The 18,931-nt window shown below is 43.9% G+C and overlaps 1 protein-coding gene across 4 annotated transcripts; it reads left to right on the top strand.

Annotated features, from left to right (window-relative positions):
• The first annotated feature begins 43 nt into the window (after positions 1-43).
• PNISR (PNN interacting serine and arginine rich protein) lies at positions 44-17,503 on the top strand. Of its 4 annotated transcripts, none has more exons than XM_073675751.1 (12): positions 44-169; positions 5,266-5,393; positions 5,961-6,149; positions 6,500-6,732; positions 6,838-7,018; positions 9,549-9,736; positions 9,897-10,076; positions 11,234-11,333; positions 11,822-11,875; positions 12,997-13,164; positions 14,777-15,812; positions 15,961-17,503. In XM_073675751.1, the coding sequence occupies exons 2-12, from the start codon at positions 5,294-5,296 to the stop codon at positions 15,989-15,991; spliced, it is 2,460 nt and encodes an 819-aa protein (XP_073531852.1). In that variant the 5' UTR covers positions 44-169; positions 5,266-5,293; the 3' UTR covers positions 15,992-17,503. The 4 variants fall into 4 exon arrangements, with proteins under 4 accessions (XP_073531852.1, XP_073531854.1, XP_073531853.1 ...); XM_073675753.1 differs by having other exon boundaries at positions 45-169; positions 5,266-5,381; XM_073675752.1 differs by having other exon boundaries at positions 67-233; positions 5,266-5,381.
• The last annotated feature ends 1,428 nt before the right edge of the window (positions 17,504-18,931 follow it).

Here is an 18,931-nt window from a genome sequence, read left to right as displayed (position 1 = left end):
GTGCGGCCACCAGGGGGCGATGTGACAGCCGTTTGTCTGTGCCGCCGGTGACCGCCTCTCCTCCACCTCTCGCTGCTGATCACTTCCGCTCTCCAGGCCCTCGGCGCCATATTGTCTGGCAGGAGAGCTCGGCAAACATAGACGGACCCGGTGCTATAGAAGAGGGCCGGTAATCACGCGCGCGCGGTCTTATTAACCTCTGCCTTACCTTAGCAGTGGCGGCTAGTTTGCATGTAAGTGAATGGCGGGCAGGACGCGGCTGTAAGGAGTCTCGGCGGTGACGGGGCCTAGCACGCAGGCGCGGGAGGCTGGGCTGCTGCAGAGCCTGTATGGCTGCCTGGGTGTTCCGTCCGCCGCCTTTATACTGCCCCTGTGTGCGGGGGTGAGAGGAGCGGGAAGCAGAGTGATAGTGGCTGCTGTGGATGACAGGGCCACATGGCTGCGCTGCCCTCCTCCTCATCTGCCCCGGGGATGTCACGATCACTGTGTAGACCCACGCTGGTCACGTCCCTACTGCCCTAGATCAGGCTCGGATGTTTAGTGGGTGATATATGGGGAATGTCATACCACTTATTTATACAGCAGTTACCCATCATTGGCTGGAGATGGCGTCAGTATGTCAATGTTTGGCATCGGATCATGATTAAAGCACCACCTTAAAGGGACCTGTCACCAGGTTCTCCCCATATAAGGTACGGCCAGCACCTGTAAGCCTTCTGGTAAGCTGTATGTCTGTCCCCATCCCCTGTTCATGGCACAAGAGTCCTTTTATTATACTGACGGTGCGGCCCGATGGGTGTCTCTGGGCTTGATCTGGCACCACCTCCCTTACGATCGCCGTCGTCCTGCTTACTTCATGTGGATGATGCGTCCTACGTCATCCACTCAGTGTCCTCCATCGCACTCCTGTGCAGGCGTGTTTCCCGTTGAGGACAGAGCACAGTACTGTAGTGTGCATGTGCTGCCTTCACCTACAGGTCATCGGCGTTATTTGGCCTTTCCCCGTACATACACAGGGCAGAGAATACGCCTGTGCAAGAGCGCGATGGGGACACTGTGGATGACATGGCACACGTCATCCACATGCAGCAGGAAAGCATGACGGCAATCAGAAGAATAGAGGAGGCGCCGGATCAAGACCAGAGACTCCCATCGGACAGGACCGCGCTGGCTGTGTGTAATGAAAACTTTGTGTCTTGCAGATGGGATTGGGGACATGAACATACTAAAATATTGTAAAAGAGAACTTAAAGATTCTGGCTGTACTTTATATGGGGGAAATCTGGTGACAGGATCCCGCTAAAGGGCACCTGTTGCACGATTCATGCTACCCAAATCATGTGCCGCATGAATCAGATCAGTCTGGTTGCACAATTGCACCCAGGTGTATTTTTCTCTGTAACATTCCAGAGAGAACATAGTTTTAGGAGCCGGCCTGGGACCGTAGGGAAACACCTGACTAGTTTGGTGTGGCCCCTTGGCCGGCTTCTTCCTTTCACGCTATAGGTGATTGACAGGTCTAGCCCTTTATATACACTTGTGAGAGATCTGTCAATTAGCTTGGACTCATCGCCCTATATATAGTCCCCCAATGGCTTTCAAACTTTTTTCTCACCTCAGTGTTTAGGAGAAAGACATACCTGGCTGCAAATCACAGCCAGGATCTGATTCATGCCTGTGGTGGTGCAGCATGAATTTACTCACAGGTTCACTTTACAATATTGATGATGACTTATCCTAAGGATCGGTCCTGAATATTAAATCTGTATGAGTCCAGCACCCCCACTGATCAGTTAATATCTGCTCGAACAGCTGAATGTGCACAATGAGTGAAGCAGGCACACTGCATCTCATTCACTTTGTAGATTACTGCACATTAGCTCTTATACACTTCAATAGGAGCTAATTTGTAATAGCTGAGACCGCCCCCTGTATAAAGAACGAAACTGGTGTATTCGTGTGAACCAAGCTGCTAACACTGCATCTCCTTGGCTCAGTGGTTACTGTTGCTCCGCAGCGCTGGGGTCCTGGGTTCAAATCCCACCAAGGACAATATCTGCAAGGAGTTTGTATGTTCTCCCCGTGTTTGCACTGACATATTGATAGGGAATCTAGATTGTGAGCCCCAACGCGGACAGAGATGATATCCATAAAAATCTGTGGAATAAATGGTGCCATATAAGTGAGGGAAAATAAATCTGCTGGCTGGACTGGTAGTTGCTTTCCCAATATAATTCTATGAGTCTCAGTTCGGAGCTCGTAGTGATACACAGCGATTTCTGGTACACGCATAAGATGCCGCGTTAGCCGGCTAGCCTGAATTTCGGTCACATAGTTCAGGAAAGGATTGGATCATTGCCAGAGATAAAGAAGTATTTAGAAACAAGCATGTTAAACCACATATGTATTAATAAGGGGATAGATAACATTTTTTTCTGAGAGTGCTTCTTGTCATGGCAGAGCAATTCAGTGGACATTCCCACTTACCCGTATATATAAGAATATAAGCCGAGGCTCCTAATTTTACCACAAAAAAACTGGGAAAACGTACTGACTTGAGAATAAGCCTAGAGTAGAAATGCAGCAGCTACTTGTAAATTTCCCCAATCCTGGTATGCATGGCACCCCTCATCCCCAATCCTGGTATGCATGGCACCCCTCATCCCCAATCCTAGTATGCATGGCTCCCCTCATCCCCCAATCCTGGTGTGCATGGCACCCCTCATCCCCCAATCCTGGTATGCATGGCACCCCTCATCCCCCAATCCTGGTATGCATGGCACCCCTCATCCCCAATCCTGGTATGCATGGCTCCCCTCATCCCCCAATCCTGGTGTGCATGGCACCCCTCATCCCCCAATCCTGGTGTGCATGGCTCCCCCTCATCCCCCCAATCCTGGTGTGCATGGCTCCCCCTCATCCCCCCAATCCTGGTGTGCATGGCTCCCCCTCATCCCCCCAATCCTGGTGTGCATGGCTCCCCCTCATCCCCCCAATCCTGGTGTGCATGGCTCCCCCTCATCCCCCCAATCCTGGTGTGCATGGCTCCCCCTCATCCCCCCAATCCTGGTGTGCATGGCTCCCCCTCATCCCCCCAATCCTGGTGTGCATGGCTCCCCCTCATCCCCCCAATCCTGGTGTGCATGGCTCCCCCTCATCCCCCCAATCCTGGTGTGCATGGCTCCCCCTCATCCCCCCAATCCTGGTGTGCATGGCTCCCCCTCATCCCCCCAATCCTGGTGTGCATGGCTCCCCCTCATCCCCCCAATCCTGGTGTGCATGGCTCCCCCTCATCCCCCCAATCCTGGTGTGCATGGCTCCCCCTCATCCCCCCAATCCTGGTGTGCATGGCTCCCCCTCATCCCCCCAATCCTGGTGTGCATGGCTCCCCCTCATCCCCCCAATCCTGGTGTGCATGGCTCCCCCTCATCCCCCCAATCCTGGTGTGCATGGCTCCCCCTCATCCCCCCAATCCTGGTGTGCATGGCTCCCCCTCATCCCCCCCAATCCTGGTGTGCATGGCTCCCCCTCATCCCCCCCAATCCTGGTGTGCATGGCTCCCCCTCATCCCCCCAATCCTGGTGTGCATGGCTCCCCCTCATCCCCCCAATCCTGGTGTGCATGGCTCCCCCTCATCCCCCCAATCCTGGTGTGCATGGCTCCCCCTCATCCCCCCAATCCTGGTGTGCATGGCTCCCCCTCATCCCCCCAATCCTGGTGTGCATGGCTCCCCCTCATCCCCCCAATCCTGGTGTGCATGGCTCCCCCTCATCCCCCCAATCCTGGTGTGCATGGCTCCCCCTCATCCCCCCAATCCTGGTGTGCATGGCTCCCCCTCATCCCCCCAATCCTGGTGTGCATGGCTCCCCCTCATCCCCCCAATCCTGGTGTGCATGGCTCCCCCTCATCCCCCCAATCCTGGTGTGCATGGCTCCCCCTCATCCCCCCAATCCTGGTGTGCATGGCCCCCCATCACTGCACACATGAAAAAAATGAACACTTCTACTCACCTTCCTTCCCTCTGCTCTAGCGCTGCGTCCTGTTCTGCCAGCAGCTGATCTCAGCATCTGAGCAGTGCATGATGCTACTGCCATGCGCCCTCAGACGCTGAGATGAGTTGCAGGGATATTCACTCCTCTCCACGCCGGGACTATGGGCGTGGAGAAGAGTGAATATTAATTTTCTTTAATAGTGGGCACACACTGTCAGCAGCGGCCGCAGCTCCTGCTGCTGCTCAGCTATCCCGTGTGCCCGCTACTAAGGAGAATGAATATTCACTCTTCTCCACGCCCATGAGTCTGGAGAGCAGTGAATATTCATGCTCTTTAATTCGGGCACACAAGACCGCAGAGCCGCAGCTGATACTGCGCGCTATTAAAGAAAATGAATATTCACTCTTCTCCCACTCCCATAAAAAATGTGCTGAAAAAGTCTGCTTATACACGAGTATATACGGTAATTTGATTTTCATTAGAATCCCCCTAGCAAAACCAGTACAGAAAAAAATAAACTTTTTAACTCCCTTTAATAATAAAGAATTAAGTATGTCCATAAAAGTCTGATGTTTCAAAATCTAAAATTAGTATGTATGGTAAAAAACACATAGATAAAAAAACCCGAAATTCCAGAATTGCATTTTTTTTCTATTGCCACGATTCCACCAAAAATACGCAATAGGTAGTGATCAGAACATATGTACCCCAACATGGTATGAATAAGTCGGCTCGCCATGCAAAGAACACATTCTTTCACGGCAATAATGATGGTGAAAAAAACGAAGAAAAAAAATTCTTACAAACTTCCCAACATTTTTCTACCATTTAATTAAAAAAAAAATACATTTGCATACTCGTACTGTAGAATCCTATTGCCAGGTCAGTTTTACCGTATAATGAACATGGTAAATAAAATAAACAATTTTAATGCACTTGGAATTTTTTTCCTGTTTTCAAATGCACTATATGGTAAAATAAATGGCGTCATTCCAAAGTACAACTCATCCCACAAAAAACAAGCCCCCATATCGCTATATTGTCGTGAAAATGAAAAAGTTATGGCTCTTGGAAGAAGGGGAGGAAAAAACGGAAAATGGCCATGGTGTGAAGGGGTTTAATTTCCATAGCTTCTTCATTTTAGGACAAGGATGCGCTTGTTTGTATAGATGATGCTGTCCTTTATACCTTTTATAATGGCTGGAGTATATTTAGTTCATATTCCTACTGTTCTCCATTATGAATAGCATTATGACTTTATTTTTTTCTGCAGGCGGTGATTTGCTAACTACGTGGCAGATATGTGGGATCAAGGCGGACAGCCGTGGCAACAATGGCCATTAAATCAGCAACAATGGATGGAATCATTTCAGCACCAGCAAGACCCAAGTAAGATTTTGTGTTAGTATGCTTACATCATAACATTTCTTTCTTTATCTCAGTTGGACCAGTTATCAATTTTTTATAACCTCCATCATTTCCCACTATGACCTGATTTCTGGTAGTGTGGGCGCATTTTGACTTCCGTGCTGAACCTCTCGTCTGTAGTTCGGTCTGGTTACCTGTGTAATCCAGACACGAATATCCTCACACTATATGTCCATCAGAAAGCCATTCTGGCCTTCAGTCTTTTACGTTTCTTTGCCTGCTTTTGACTGTAGAGACTTCACCGTTCTGTTCATGTGAAACTGGTCGCATCATTATGTTGGTGGGTTTTGTTGCTTTGTTGCATTAACTAAACTGCACCCAAAAGTGTCAAAATGGGTTAAGTGGAAAATCAAGCACTTTCTGACTCTCCTTCATTCAGTCTCTGACTTCTATTTCTGTGGGGTCATAGAGCGTCCTTAATCTTAACCTTAATCTATAGGGACATGCTTCAGAGGCCACCTCTGTGCTCCAATACGGATACCTGTACACACAAAATAGTATGGTTAACTGAACAGTTCTTTTATTTCTTCTAAACCTAAGGCCAGATTGATTGGGCAGCATTAGCCCAGGCATGGATTGCCCAACGTGAGACAACAGGGCAAGGGGCGGCAGAACAGCCAGGAATGATGCCCAATGGACAAGATCTGCCCCCAGTTCCACAAATAGACCCTGCCCCCAACAATCATAATTTTCAATCGGAGCCCAATTTTAACCAGATGTGGCAGCCAGGTAAGTCTTGTTGGTCTCTCATTACTACGACCTTTCTACTTTATAGCCAATAAGCTGTCTTTTAATTAAAAAGTCTCTTTTGGAAATGTGAACATTAAGATCTCATTTTATACATTTTTCTAAATCAGGAAAGTAAACTTCAATTGAGAAAAAATGCTTTAATTCCCCTTAAATGTGTCGAGTAACTAAATGTATCCCTTTATAAGGAAGAACAATATGGATAGTACAAGAAAATCCGTATCTACCTCTGACACCTCTTCTGTCCATTTCCCTGCAGTACACCCTTTTGTATTCAGTATTACCCCAGATAACTAGATCTGAAAATGTTCCTGTATTTTGCTTCTGTGTAGAATGGGGAGGCATGCACCACCAACCCCCACCTCACCACCCTCCCCCCGAGCAGCCATGGATCCCACCAGCCCCTGGACCAATGGACATTGTGCCTCCGTCTGAAGACAGCAATAGCCAGGATAGTGGAGATTTTACCAGCGACAACAGGCACATGTTTAACCAAAACAATCATGGCTTCAGTGGGCCGCCTGAAAACTTTCCCATGGCGCCAGTCAATCAGTATGATTACCAGGTAGTTATTTGTTTGTATTCTATTTCTGGTTTACTTTTTTGTTAAGCAGTTTGTCAGATTACCTTGAGTTTAACTGTATTCTTCTGTATCTTTTTTCTTTTAAAGCATGGTTCTGCAGGGTATGGTCCTCCTCAAAGCAGCTTTCACCCTCCGTATTGGCAGCAAGGACCACCTGGACCTCCAGGACCACCGGAGCATTCTACTAATAAAAGAGAGAGGCAGCCTTTTAGGGAAAGACAACGTTCACCTATACCAATTCCACCAAAACAGGAGCCTCTACAGATAGGTAGATGTGATTGCTTTAACCTTTCCTTTCCCCAGAAGTCCCCTGCTGATGCTCTGGCATGCAGTCCACTGCTGCGATGGTCACATTTCTTAATATTGGCATCAGAGCTCAGTGATGAGTGTCATGCTGCTTGCAGAATAGCGTTTCACCTCTGTAGCCAGTGATTGAATGCCGTGGTCACATGCGAGAACTTGGACTGTCACAGGCTCAGGATCTAGTCAGTACGTGGGTGATTTCTGTTCCATCAATAAAGAGCTGATAAGAGGAGACATGGCACTATATTAATAAAAGTAATTCTTGTCTGTCCCTAACACGCTGTGTAAAGGCTTCTAATCCTCCAATTCTATGTTTTAAATATATTCTTCCCTATGTGTCATCTCCTAGCTGAAAAGCCAACCTTGATTGCTTACAGCAACCAATCACAGTGCAGATTTCATTTCACTAGAGTGGTTTAAAGAATCAAAGCGGAGATCTGATTGGTTGTTGGCAACAATGATCGTTTCTCTGACAGCCTAGTTGTATTTATATTGTATTCATAGGTAATGTCCATTATAACAAATATGGAGAGAGATGTTCATGCTTTTAATGAGCATAAAAGTGATTTAGTGTCTAATACCTGTGCTCTTGCTCAGCTTCGTCTATCACACAGCTGAATAGTTCTGTCTGAGAGGAGAGAGATGTTCCTCCTTTGACAGTAGGGGGTGCACATTGCTCACTTTTTGCATTGAGGGTCTTACAGAAAAAATGGCCGGTATCTACTGAGCATGTGCGACCTGTCATGAAAGTCCTACTACAGTCATGGCCAAAAGTATTGAGAATAAGACAAATAGTAATTTTTCCAAAGTTTACTGCTTCATTTTTTGTAATGGCAATTTGCATATACTCCTGAATGTCAAAGAGTGATCAGCTTAACAGCAATTACTGTACTTGCAAAGTCAATATTTGCCCAGAAAATGAACTTTAACCCCCAAAACACATTTCAACATCATTGTAGTCCTGCCTTAAAAGGAGCAGCTAACATCGTTTTAGTGATTGATCCATTAACACAGGTGTGGGTGTTGATGAGGACAGGGCTGGCGATCAATCAGTCATGATTAAGTAAGAATGACATCACTGGACACTTTAAAAGGAGGCTGGTTCTTGGTATCATTGTTTCTCTTCAGTTAACCATGGTTATCTCTAAAGAAACACGTGCAGCCATCATTGCACTGCAGAAAAATGGCCTAACAGGGAAGAGTATCGCAGCTACAAAGATTGCACCTCAGTCAACAATCTATCGCATCATCAAGAACTTCAAGGAGAGAGCTTCCATTGTTGTCAAAAAGGCTCCAGGGCGCCCAAGAAAGACCAGCAAGCGCCAGGACCGTATCTTAAAACTGTTTCAGCTGCGGGATCGGACTACCAGCAGTGCCGAGCTTGCTCAGGAATGGCAGCAGGCTGGTGTGAGTGCTTCTGCACGCACTGTGAGGCAGAGACTCTTTCAGCAAGGGCTGGTTTCAAGGAAGGCAGCAAAGAAGCCACTTCTCTCCAGAAAAAACATCAGGGACCGACTGATATTCTGCAAAAGGTACAGGGAGTGGACTGCTGAGGACTGGGGCAAAGTAATTTTCTCTGATGAATCCCCTTTTCGATTGTTTGGGACATCTGGAAAACAGCTTATTCGGAGAAGAAGAGGTGAGCGCTACCACCAGTCTAGTCTCATGCCAACTGTAAAGCATCCTGAAACCATTCATGTGTGGGGTTCCTTCTCAGCCCAGGGAATCGGCTCACTCACAGTCTTGCCTAAAAACACAGCCATGAATAAAGAATGGTACCAGAATGTCCTCCAAGAGCAACTTCTCCCAACCATCCAAGAGCAGTTTGGCGCCCAACAAAGCCTTTTCCAGCATGATGGAGCACCTTGCCATAAAGCAAAGGTGATAACTAAATGGCTCATGGAGCAAAACATAGAGATTTTGGGTCCATGGCCTGGAAATGCCCCAGATCTTAATCCCATTGAGAACTTGTGGTCAATCATCAAGAGACGGGTGGACAAACAAAAACCAACAAATTCTGGCAAAATGCAAGCATTGATTATGCAAGAATGGACTGCTATCAGTCAGGATTTGGTCCAAAAGTTGATTGAGAGCATGCCAGGGAGAATTACAGAGGTCTTGAAGAAGAAGGGGCAACACTGCAAATATTGACTTGCTGCATTAACTCATTCTAACTGTCAATATAACCTATTGGTACTCATAATATGATTGCAATTATATTTCTGTATGTGATATAAACATCAGACAAACACTAATAAAAACCAGAGGCCAGCAGATCATGTGAAAATATAATTTTAGCGTCATTCTCAAAACTTTTGGCCATGACTGTAGATGTAACCAGGTAGGAGAAACTTCTGACCTGGGGTTTTCAGTGGGCGATTGATGGAGCAATGAGCAATTTTGGAAACTGCTTTTGACAGCCTCATTGCTTTTAGATTTCTAAGCCACCGAGCTCTGATTGCTATTCTGGGAATAACACTTAAATCTCATTGCAGACGCAGTTAAACGTAGGACTTTGCCTGCATGGATTCGTGAGGGTTTAGAGAAGATGGAAAGAGAAAAGCAGAAGAAGTTGGAGCGTGAGAGAATGGAACAGCAGCGCTCACAAATGAAAAAGGAAATAAAGGAGCAAGAATCTGAGGAGGGCGGTGATGGTCCACGTATGCCGCAAAAAAGCAAGTTTGTAAGTAGGACCCATTGCTGACCATGCAAAAAGCATGTGGTTAAGACTTCTGCTGTTCAAGATAGTTGGCAAATCTGGTTACACCTATTAAATGGAGTACTCAATTTACACTATTATGAACAAATTGATTATGTAAACTTTTTTTTTTTTTTTTTTTTAGGACAGTGATGAAGAGGAGGAAGATGATGATGAAGATGATGATGATAATAATGATGATGATGAAGATGATGAACATGAAGAGGACAAAGTTAGTCCAAAACCCAGCCGCAGTCCTTCTCCACCGGTGCAGGAAGAGAATAGCGAGCCAGAAATAACGGAAGAGGAGAGGGCATTTCAAATGGTACGTTTTATTTTCATTGTGCAATAGCCACATAAGGAATAAATATTTTATTTTGTTTTGACTCTGATCCCGCAATTTAGTAACACCTTCCCACCTTTAGGCATGCAAGTTTCACATGTCAATTCTCTCCGTCTTTAGGGGGTGATTTGAAGCCGAGTAAACATATAAGGGACCAGGCTATTATTTTTTGCGCTTTTGTTTTTCACTCTCCTTCCAAGGGACAAAAAATAAACTTTCATATTTTTCCGTCGAATGAAAGCCTGTTCTTTTACAGAACAGCTTGTAGTTTTGAGTGACTCCATTCATTTTCACATTCAGTCTAGTGGAAAATAGGGAAAAAGATTCCAAATCTCGTGAAAATGAGAGGACAAAATGAAATTCCACCATGGTTTTTGTGTTAACGGCTCACATTCAGTGGTAAAAGTGACTCTCTAATGTGATTTTTTTCCAGGTCAAAAGTTTGTAAAAAAAAAAAGTTTAGACCTGGGTGTGGACGACAAGCTCACGTTTGGTGGCCAGTGTCAGGCAGACAAAACTAGATGGACTTAGTTTTTAAGGTTGAAGGAAGACTATGTTACTATGTAAAAACTATGTTTTCCAAGACCCATAATGTCATTATTTTTATATCGACTGTACCATGCAAAGTCTTGCTTTTTGTGTAGTGAGCTGACTGTTTTATTGATGCTAATTTGGGGTACATCTGACGATCGATGTCCAAAAAAACTGAAATTCTGATGCTTTGAATTTTTTTTTCTTGTTATGGCTTTTACGGTATTAGTCAATTAGTTTAATGTCTCATACATCCGGAGGAAAAGAGAACACAGCAGCTGTGACTTATCCGGGTATATGTGATTTGTCCAAAGGCGGGGAAAGTGAAGCCAGCGCTGATTGGTCGCAGGGAGCGCGTGACATAACAATGTGACCCGATCCCCAGGAGACCCAGCGCCAACACCACTGGAAGAGTATGTGTTATTATTTTGCAAAGAGGACAGCCCCTTTAATAGCAGTGATCGGAGCATTGCTCCAGCCACTGCTGCTAAACACAGATGCCGGCATCAGCAATGAATATATTCATCCTGGACAACCCCTTTAAGACCGTTACCAAGCTAAGGATCATGGAGTTGTAACCACCTAAACCTTTCTTCTTTGCCATCTAGATGGTGATGACGAAAACGCTGCTAACGGAGATTCTTTTAGATGTCACAAATGAAGAAATTTACAATGTGGCCAGAGAGACTCATCGTAAAGCGACTAAAGGTAGATGTTTCGGTTGTCTTCCGAATGCATGGCTGCTTATTTAGTGTGATGTGGATGAGTGAGGCTTTCGGTTACCTGTACCTCAAAAGCAGGACACATAAATGTAGCTAACCCTAAGCCAGATATTTCTGTCTCTAACATAATAGTGAATTATATTTCAAAAGTGAGATCTAGAAATGACCTGCTACACTACACGAATATAAGTGAAAATCCTCAAGCGTGTCGGTCTCACGTTTTGCTATGTGAAATATGCCCTTTCTGTATCGAAAGCCCCGTATGTGTTTATATTTTAGTTATCCCCATCTCCCATTCATTTGGCTGTTTTGCATAGAAAGACTGCATGTTTTCCAATGGATTTTGTATTTTAACCTTTCTTCTCTCCCCCCCAACTAGCAGCACTAGTAATAAATTTTGCATAGAAGCTCATGACTTTGCAGTCGTGGCTATGTGTGTTAACATGTTGTTCCTGTTGTTGATGTGATACAAAGCTCCTGCAAGGCAGCTGGCACAGTCCAGTGCACTGGCTTCCCTTACTGGACTCGGTAAGTACATCTCGCTGCTCACGGAGGGGTAGGGGTTAGCTGGGTTATCTAGTGTGCATGGTTCTGAATAAAACACGTCCAGTATATACCTTGGCATAGAAGACTGCTAGAATTCTATGCGTCATTCATTCTGTACAATGACAGATCTGGAAGTTTGAGATTCCTTAACGAGCAGTTCCTTCTATATCAGTGTCACGTTGTACACAACATGCTGGATATGTTTTGTCGCATAAGTTTTGACACTCATTCTAGATTTTGTTTAATATTGGTTTAAAAAAAAGCAATAGTCATCTTACCGATCCCTCAGTGCTCAGGTTCTGATGCTGCCTATTCCCTAACTGGTCTCTACTTCTGCTGTAATGACATCCCGTCACAGGGTCTTGTGACCACTGCAGCCAATTACTGGTTGTAGTGCACGCGTCAAACTCTGGCCAGTGGGCCAAATTTGGCCTGCAATGCCGTTTGGAGGACTACGTGGGGCCATTATTCTGTATGGAAGACTATGTGGGGCCATTATTCTGAAAGGAAGACACAGGGGCCCATTTTACTGTATGGAGGGCTGTATTGGGATCACATTTGAGCATCGTACTGTGTTGGGGTCACCATACTTTGCCAGGAGAGTTAAGTGAGGAGGGTACAGTCAGGTCATCATACCATACATGTGGAGGAATTTACTGTGGGGTTATCATACTGTGTGTGGGGGCACTTTTCTTGGCATCATACTTTATGGAGGCAATGAAAGGGCAATCTTGGAGCTTAAATAGGAGGAAATTTACTCTTAAGGCCTGCAAAGTTGTGAGGTCTGTTCCTATGTGACCCCACCAAATATCAAGATTTTTTTTTTTTTTTTTAATAAATATCAAGGTTGGCCCACAACTTTGACCAAGTTTTTAATTTTGGCGCTCTGTGTATTTGAGTTTGACATCCCTGTTGTAGTGGATCAGTGAGGTGGTAATAAATGGAGACCGGCAGAAGATCGGTGAGGTTAATATTGCTGGTTTTTTTTTGATGATAGTCTGGAATCAAAGTTCTTGTTATCTTCACACGTACTGTACATTGAAACATAAATGTTGTGGATAAATTCCTATTGCTGGATGATGGATTGTGATTTGTGTATGCAGGTGGACTGGGTGGTTATGGGTCAGCTGAAAGTGAAGAAGAGCGAAGCGACAGAGGCTCTGAATCTTCTGATACTGATGAAGAGGAACTCCGGCACAGGATACGACAAAAGTTAGAAGCATTTAAGCGAAAGGAAAAAGAGCAGCAGATACTTGAGAGACAGCTAGAAGGTAGCTGATATGTCTTCTAGTGTAGAGTTTTGTCATGGTGGCAATGGCACTCATGATCGTGTATCCTTTAGGGAAGTATAAAACAGTTTTCCATTATTGGACAACCCCTCCATTACCTTAATAATTTCAGTTCCCCATAGAAAATAAAAACAGTCTATACTCTCCTGCAACGGCGCCATTCCAGCGATGTTGGTGCTGCTGTTTCTGCCAGGTCACATGACCCAATAATCAGCGGCCACTGATAGGCTGCAGCTCATCAATATTCTGTCCACTCCGACGAAATAGTAAAAACTGCAGCTGATCGGCGGCTGCTTATTGGTTGCAGCGTTCACGGACAGTGGGGAATAGCTGCGCCAACATAGTTGGAATGGCACCGCTGCGGGAGGTGGGCATACATTGTTTTATTTTCTTTGTTTTCTATTTAACTCTAGTCTTGTGATATTTGTAAAAATAAACGTCTTTGTTGTCCCAGGCAATAATACGCCTACATCCACAATGTGGAGGTTTGACTTTTATTAAGGTGTCTGTCGCCAAACAACTGTTTTTCGGTCTTCAAGAAATCCTAATATATAATAAGTTCGTTCTGTACAATGTGCCACTGAATTTCTTTCTCTCAAGCTATATCTGCCCTGTTTGTTCTCTATATATTCTTACAAATTGTGACTGTTCATGATCCTGGTAGGATAGTTTCTCACATGCACTTTACCGAAAAGTACAGCAGATTATCTTGCAGTTTTTTGAGCCAAAACCAGAACTGTATGCCAGTGAAATGGGGAAAATTGAGGAGTTTTCCTTGCTATATCCACTTGTGACATTTGTTTGAAGAAAAAGAAAAAGAAAAGCAATTAATCTCTTCACGACATCATCCGTACAAGTACCGCGCATGTCGCACGCGGGTGTATAGAGCGGGCTCACGCTGCAAGCCTGCCCCATACCTGGCAGACGATGGCTGTGTGTTTTAGCCAGGACCTGACGCTAAAAATCGCAGGTGGAGCAGTGCTCCGCTAACGATTAACTTCTTAAATGCCGCTGTCAATCTCTGACAGCAGCATTTAACACGAGTCTATGTGCGTCATTTTCTCCGCCCATCGACGCGCCCCCCGTGACTTGATCGCAGGTCACATGACAGGTCTCACAACAGCCGGGGGTCAGCTGATGACCCCCGTGCCTGTCATTATGGAGCTCCTTCGAAACCCTGACTGTGGCCAGGCTTCAAAGGAGACCATGATTTTTGCTATATGCAGCAATGCTGGGGCATTACTGTATATAGCAGAAGCGATCAGACGAGCGCATGTTCAAGTTCCCTAAGGGGGCTAACAATAACAGTAAAACAAAAAACAACGTCAGAATTGCATTTTTTTCTCAATTTCACCTCGCCATTTTCCAGTACACTGTGGTAAAATGAATGGTGTCATTCAAAAGTACAACTCGTCCCGCAATAAATAAGCCCTCATATGTCAATGTGGACAGAAAAATAAGAGTTATGGCTCTGGGAAGAAGGGGAGGAAAAAAACGGAAATTGGCCACAGGATGTAAGGGTTAAATGTGTCTTAACGCAGCTGAATTGGTTGGTCATGTTACCTAAACATACCAATTTGTTTTCTGCTTTCAGAGGAAAAACTACAAAAGGAGACACGCAATAATGAAGTAAATGAGCCTGTTACAGATCTTCCTAACAATTTAGAAGTACTTGAAAAAAGAAAAATTGAGGGGGATTTAGAAATTGAGAAGAAAAAAATGAATAGTGAGACATTACCTTTAAGTGACATCAGTAAAGCGATTAAGGAAAGGCCAACTGTTCTTAAGTCTAGGAGCTCAACTAGTAGCAGTAGTAGCAGCAGTAGCAGTAAAGAGCGCAGTAGTAGCAGCAGCAGCAGTAGTGTGTACAGCTCTAGCTCTTCTAGCAGTCATAGTTCCTCTCCATTTTTACCTAAGAAGAAAAAGAGACGAAGCCATAGTATGTCTCCATCACGTAAATCCAGACGTAGCAGAAGTAAGAGTCCAACACGCAAGAGTCGGAGGGAAAGGAGCAGAAGCAGGGAGAAAATTAGTGAACGTAGAAGATCTAGTAAGAATAGTATGGAGAGGGATTGGCGTAGAGATCGGAGTCTCAGCAGAGAGAAAAGGGTAATTCGCTCCAAGGACAGACATGGCCGTAGTAGAAGCGGAGAGCGGCGTAAAAGTGATACTCATCGTAGGAGCTCTAGCAGGAACAGACACAAGATTAGGGGCAGTAGCCGAGAGAGGGAGAAGGCGAGGAGCAGAAGTGTGGAAGTGGAGAGGAAGCGAAGAGAATCAGAAAAGGACAGGAAAAAAGAAAAGCTAAAGAAGGAAGAGAAGTTTAGGTATACAATTCAGGAAGAGGAAAAAATAAAGAGTAGGAGAGAAAGTGAGAGGACATTCTCCCGCAGTGAGTCTTCCTCCTCAAAGATGTCTCGGCAGGATTCTAGGCAAGATGGTAAAAAAGTCTCTACCAAGGAAAGTAAGAAAAGAGCCTCCTCTAGTGGAAGAAGCAGCTCGGAATCTCCGGTTGTTTACAAGGATAAAAAATCTAAGAAATTGAAACGCAGCCGCTCACGCTCTGTGGAAAAATCTCAAAGGTCTGGTAAGAAGGCAAGCCGCAAACACAAGTCTAAGACCCGATCAAGGTAGTACACTTTTTCACTCTAGTGTTTAATAAAAATGAATGTAATTTTTTTTGTGTGATGGGATTTTTTTTTCTCTTTACCAGAAGTTTCCAAAAAGCTCTATTGAATTGTACCTTATACTCATACCGTGCTCATTTTTGTTTTACAGATCGTCCACCCCTGCTCGTCGTAAGCGCTGATGGCTCTCGGACCATGACATTCATTTTTAAAAATTCCATGAGTTTTAAAGGCTTGTCTCATTCTAGAGGCACATTACGGCTACGTAGGTGTGAGAAAAATGAGTTATTTTTCCCTTTTTCCATTTCCCTATTCTCTACTTTTTAAATATGTATATATATTTTCCATTTTCTTGCTCCTGGAAGTAAAAGAAATCCTAAAACTACTTTGTATGGCATATTTTCAACATATTAGGAATGAGTATTTTATTTTTAGCTGTAATGTTCTCAACACAGTAATCTGTCCTGTGATGTTAATAAAGCTTTGTGCTTATTTTTTCTTAAAGAAAAATTGCCATTGCCATTTTGTAGGTTACGCTCTGCTTACATTCAAATAGAAGGCGTCTACTTATCCTATGAATCCTTGCGCTTAGAGGCTTTGAGGGGTTTTATGCAGTGTCACCGAAGTTTACTATTTTATAATGCGAGATGTTTGAAATAATAAATTGAGTCTTGTAGATTGTCCAGGTTTACAAAACGTGGCTGATGTCTTTCAGAAACAGGGACACCTCTGACCCATGGGCTGTGTATAGTATTACAACTTGGAGTGAATGGGGCGGAGTTTTAAAGCCATTCACAATCAGGGGTGGTCTGTAACAGATGAAATCAGCCATGTTTTTTTTTTCCTTTAGGTGCTCCAGAAACCACCATTCCCAAAATACACACAAAGACAGATAGCAGTGGTTTCTCGCGAGTCAAAATGATCGGGCATCCACACTTTGAGGCGAATTTCACATTGCAGTATTTTGCATTAGTAACACAGCCAAGTTGTGTGTCTTTGTAGGCTCCACTCCTAGTATTCGTATAAAAATACTGATGCAGAATATTTGCCTTATGAAATTAACTAAGGCAAGTTTAGTGTGGAAGGTCCTGAATCCTGGGAGAACTCTTCAAATAATCACTGGGATGGAGCAACAGGACTTTAATAAACCCTTCACATTGATCTGAATCGTGGCTGCAGCCATTCAGATTCCTAGCTTAGACCCACACCGTTATAGTGATACATTATCCATCACATGATTTGTGCAAATGTCTGTATGGAGGGAGAGTTCTGATGCCAAAATCTGTAAGATATGCCCAGGTATTATTCCTGACTGTCAGAAATCTGTATGTCTGCAGGTCTAATGTTGGAGGGTAATAATCTGACCATAGCCTGCCATGGGGGGGTAGTGCGAAGGAGCAGCAGGGAAGGCTCCTGGTGGTGTGGCATGCTGCTAAACAGCCAGAAACAGGGCTGATCTGAGGCTTGTGAGAAAATGCCTTGGGACAAACAATACATCTTTATATAATTTTTAAAATTACAGTAACACGGAATTAAGATTAAAGGAGAGAAGGGATATTGAATGAGCATTTTTTACAACTTCTGTATTTTTCTATATTTTAGAGCTTATTGGGTGCGTTGTATTGCATAGAAACCAAATTGTTCTGTCCCTTGTGGCTGTTATAAACCAATAAAATATTGAAAATAAAATGACATACATGCAGTTCTCCGGCCATAGCGGCACATGGTTACTTGTCAGCTGACGTCAGTCTTGTCATTAACACTGCAAAAACATCTTAAGGGTATGTGCACACTGTCTTTTTCAGGCAGATTTCACTCCGAAAATCACATGAAAAAATGCTAGCTAAATGGTCAAGAGAATGACCATATCCACTTCTATGTAAAAACAAATTGCTGTTCATATACAGTACAGACCAAAAGTTTGGACACACCTTCTCATTTAAAGATTTTTCTGTATTTTCATGACTATGAAAATTGTACATTCACACTGAAGGCATCAAAACTATGAATTAACACATGTGGAATTATATACTTAACAAAAAAGTGTGAAACAACTTTAAATGAGAAGGTGTCCAAACTTTTGGTCTGTACTGTATTTAGTCATTTGAGCATTTTTTTAACAACCTCAGTTTCCAGAGACCCCAAGGGGTTAAGAGAGTCTGTCCCCAGATTTTTGCTACCCAAGCTGAGAGCACCATGATGTAGGGGCCGAGACCCTGATTCCAGTGATGTCACTTTCCTTGGCTGCTTGTATTTTTAATAAAATCAATTATTTTATCTGTGGCAGATCTACCCACCACTGGTTGGCAGCTTTCGCTGTACACTGCATAGGCAGAAAGCTGCCAATTAGTGGTGAGGGTGGGGTTTGACTGCTTATCAGCAGGTTTACAAGTCCTGTATTGATAAAATCACAGTTTTATAAAAACTACACTAAGCAACCCAGTAAGTGATATGCTGCTCTCGGATAAGGTGGCAAAAACCTGGTGACCATTCCCTTGAAAAGAAGTGAGCTGAAGATTCTTCAGGCATTTCTGCTCTGTAGACGCTATATACTTTTATAATAGAAGTCAAAGGAAAGGTTCAAAATAAGCTTGGGCATCTTTTGAGCGTTTTGCCAGCATTTTTGCTTCAACAACCTCTAGCAAATTCTTAATTATTGAAAAAAAAAAAAGTATGGAAAAATGCTCAAAAAATAGATCGGCAGTCAAAATGTTATGTCGAAAAAGTACTATGAAGAAAGAAATGCTAAAAAAGACTTCAGGAAGAAAAAAAAGCGCTGGTGATTCCAGAGGTGTGTGCTTTTTTTTTTTTTTTTTTTTTTTTTTTTTAACGCTTATTGATTTTAATGGTTTAAGAAACACTGAAAGGTTTGAAAAGAATGGACCACAGGTCAAAGAATGCAAGGGAAAAAACCTGCATGAGACTTTAGAATCTATTTCATTTTGCTTTACTGTAAAACGCTGCGTGTGAACATACCCTTAATTCTGTATTTCAGTTTAACTGGGTAGTGTCATGTTCAATGACCCCTGATATTTAGGCTTAGATCTGTTTTATATACGGTCATTCTAAATAAATCGACCAACTTAGCCATGGCCCAATTATTCATGAATCATGACCAAATC

This window comes from Phyllobates terribilis, unplaced genomic scaffold, assembly GCF_046119375.1.
Source record: "Phyllobates terribilis strain yellow unplaced genomic scaffold, ASM4611937v1 Scaffold_3__8_contigs__length_932513732, whole genome shotgun sequence".
Taxonomy (NCBI): Eukaryota; Metazoa; Chordata; class Amphibia; order Anura; family Dendrobatidae; genus Phyllobates; species Phyllobates terribilis.
This window is presented reverse-complemented; position numbering and strand designations above follow the sequence as displayed.

Excerpts from the sequence above, each read along its gene's own strand:
- PNISR (XM_073675751.1), top strand. The coding sequence starts at position 5,294 with ATGTGGGATCAAGGCGGACAGCCGTGGCAACAATGGCCATTAAATCAG. Across the intron at positions 7,019-9,548 it reads ACAGGAGCCTCTACAGATAG|ACGCAGTTAAACGTAGGACT; the intron begins GTAGATGTGATT and ends ATCTCATTGCAG. Across the intron at positions 15,813-15,960 it reads AAGTCTAAGACCCGATCAAG|ATCGTCCACCCCTGCTCGTC; the intron begins GTAGTACACTTT and ends TTTGTTTTACAG.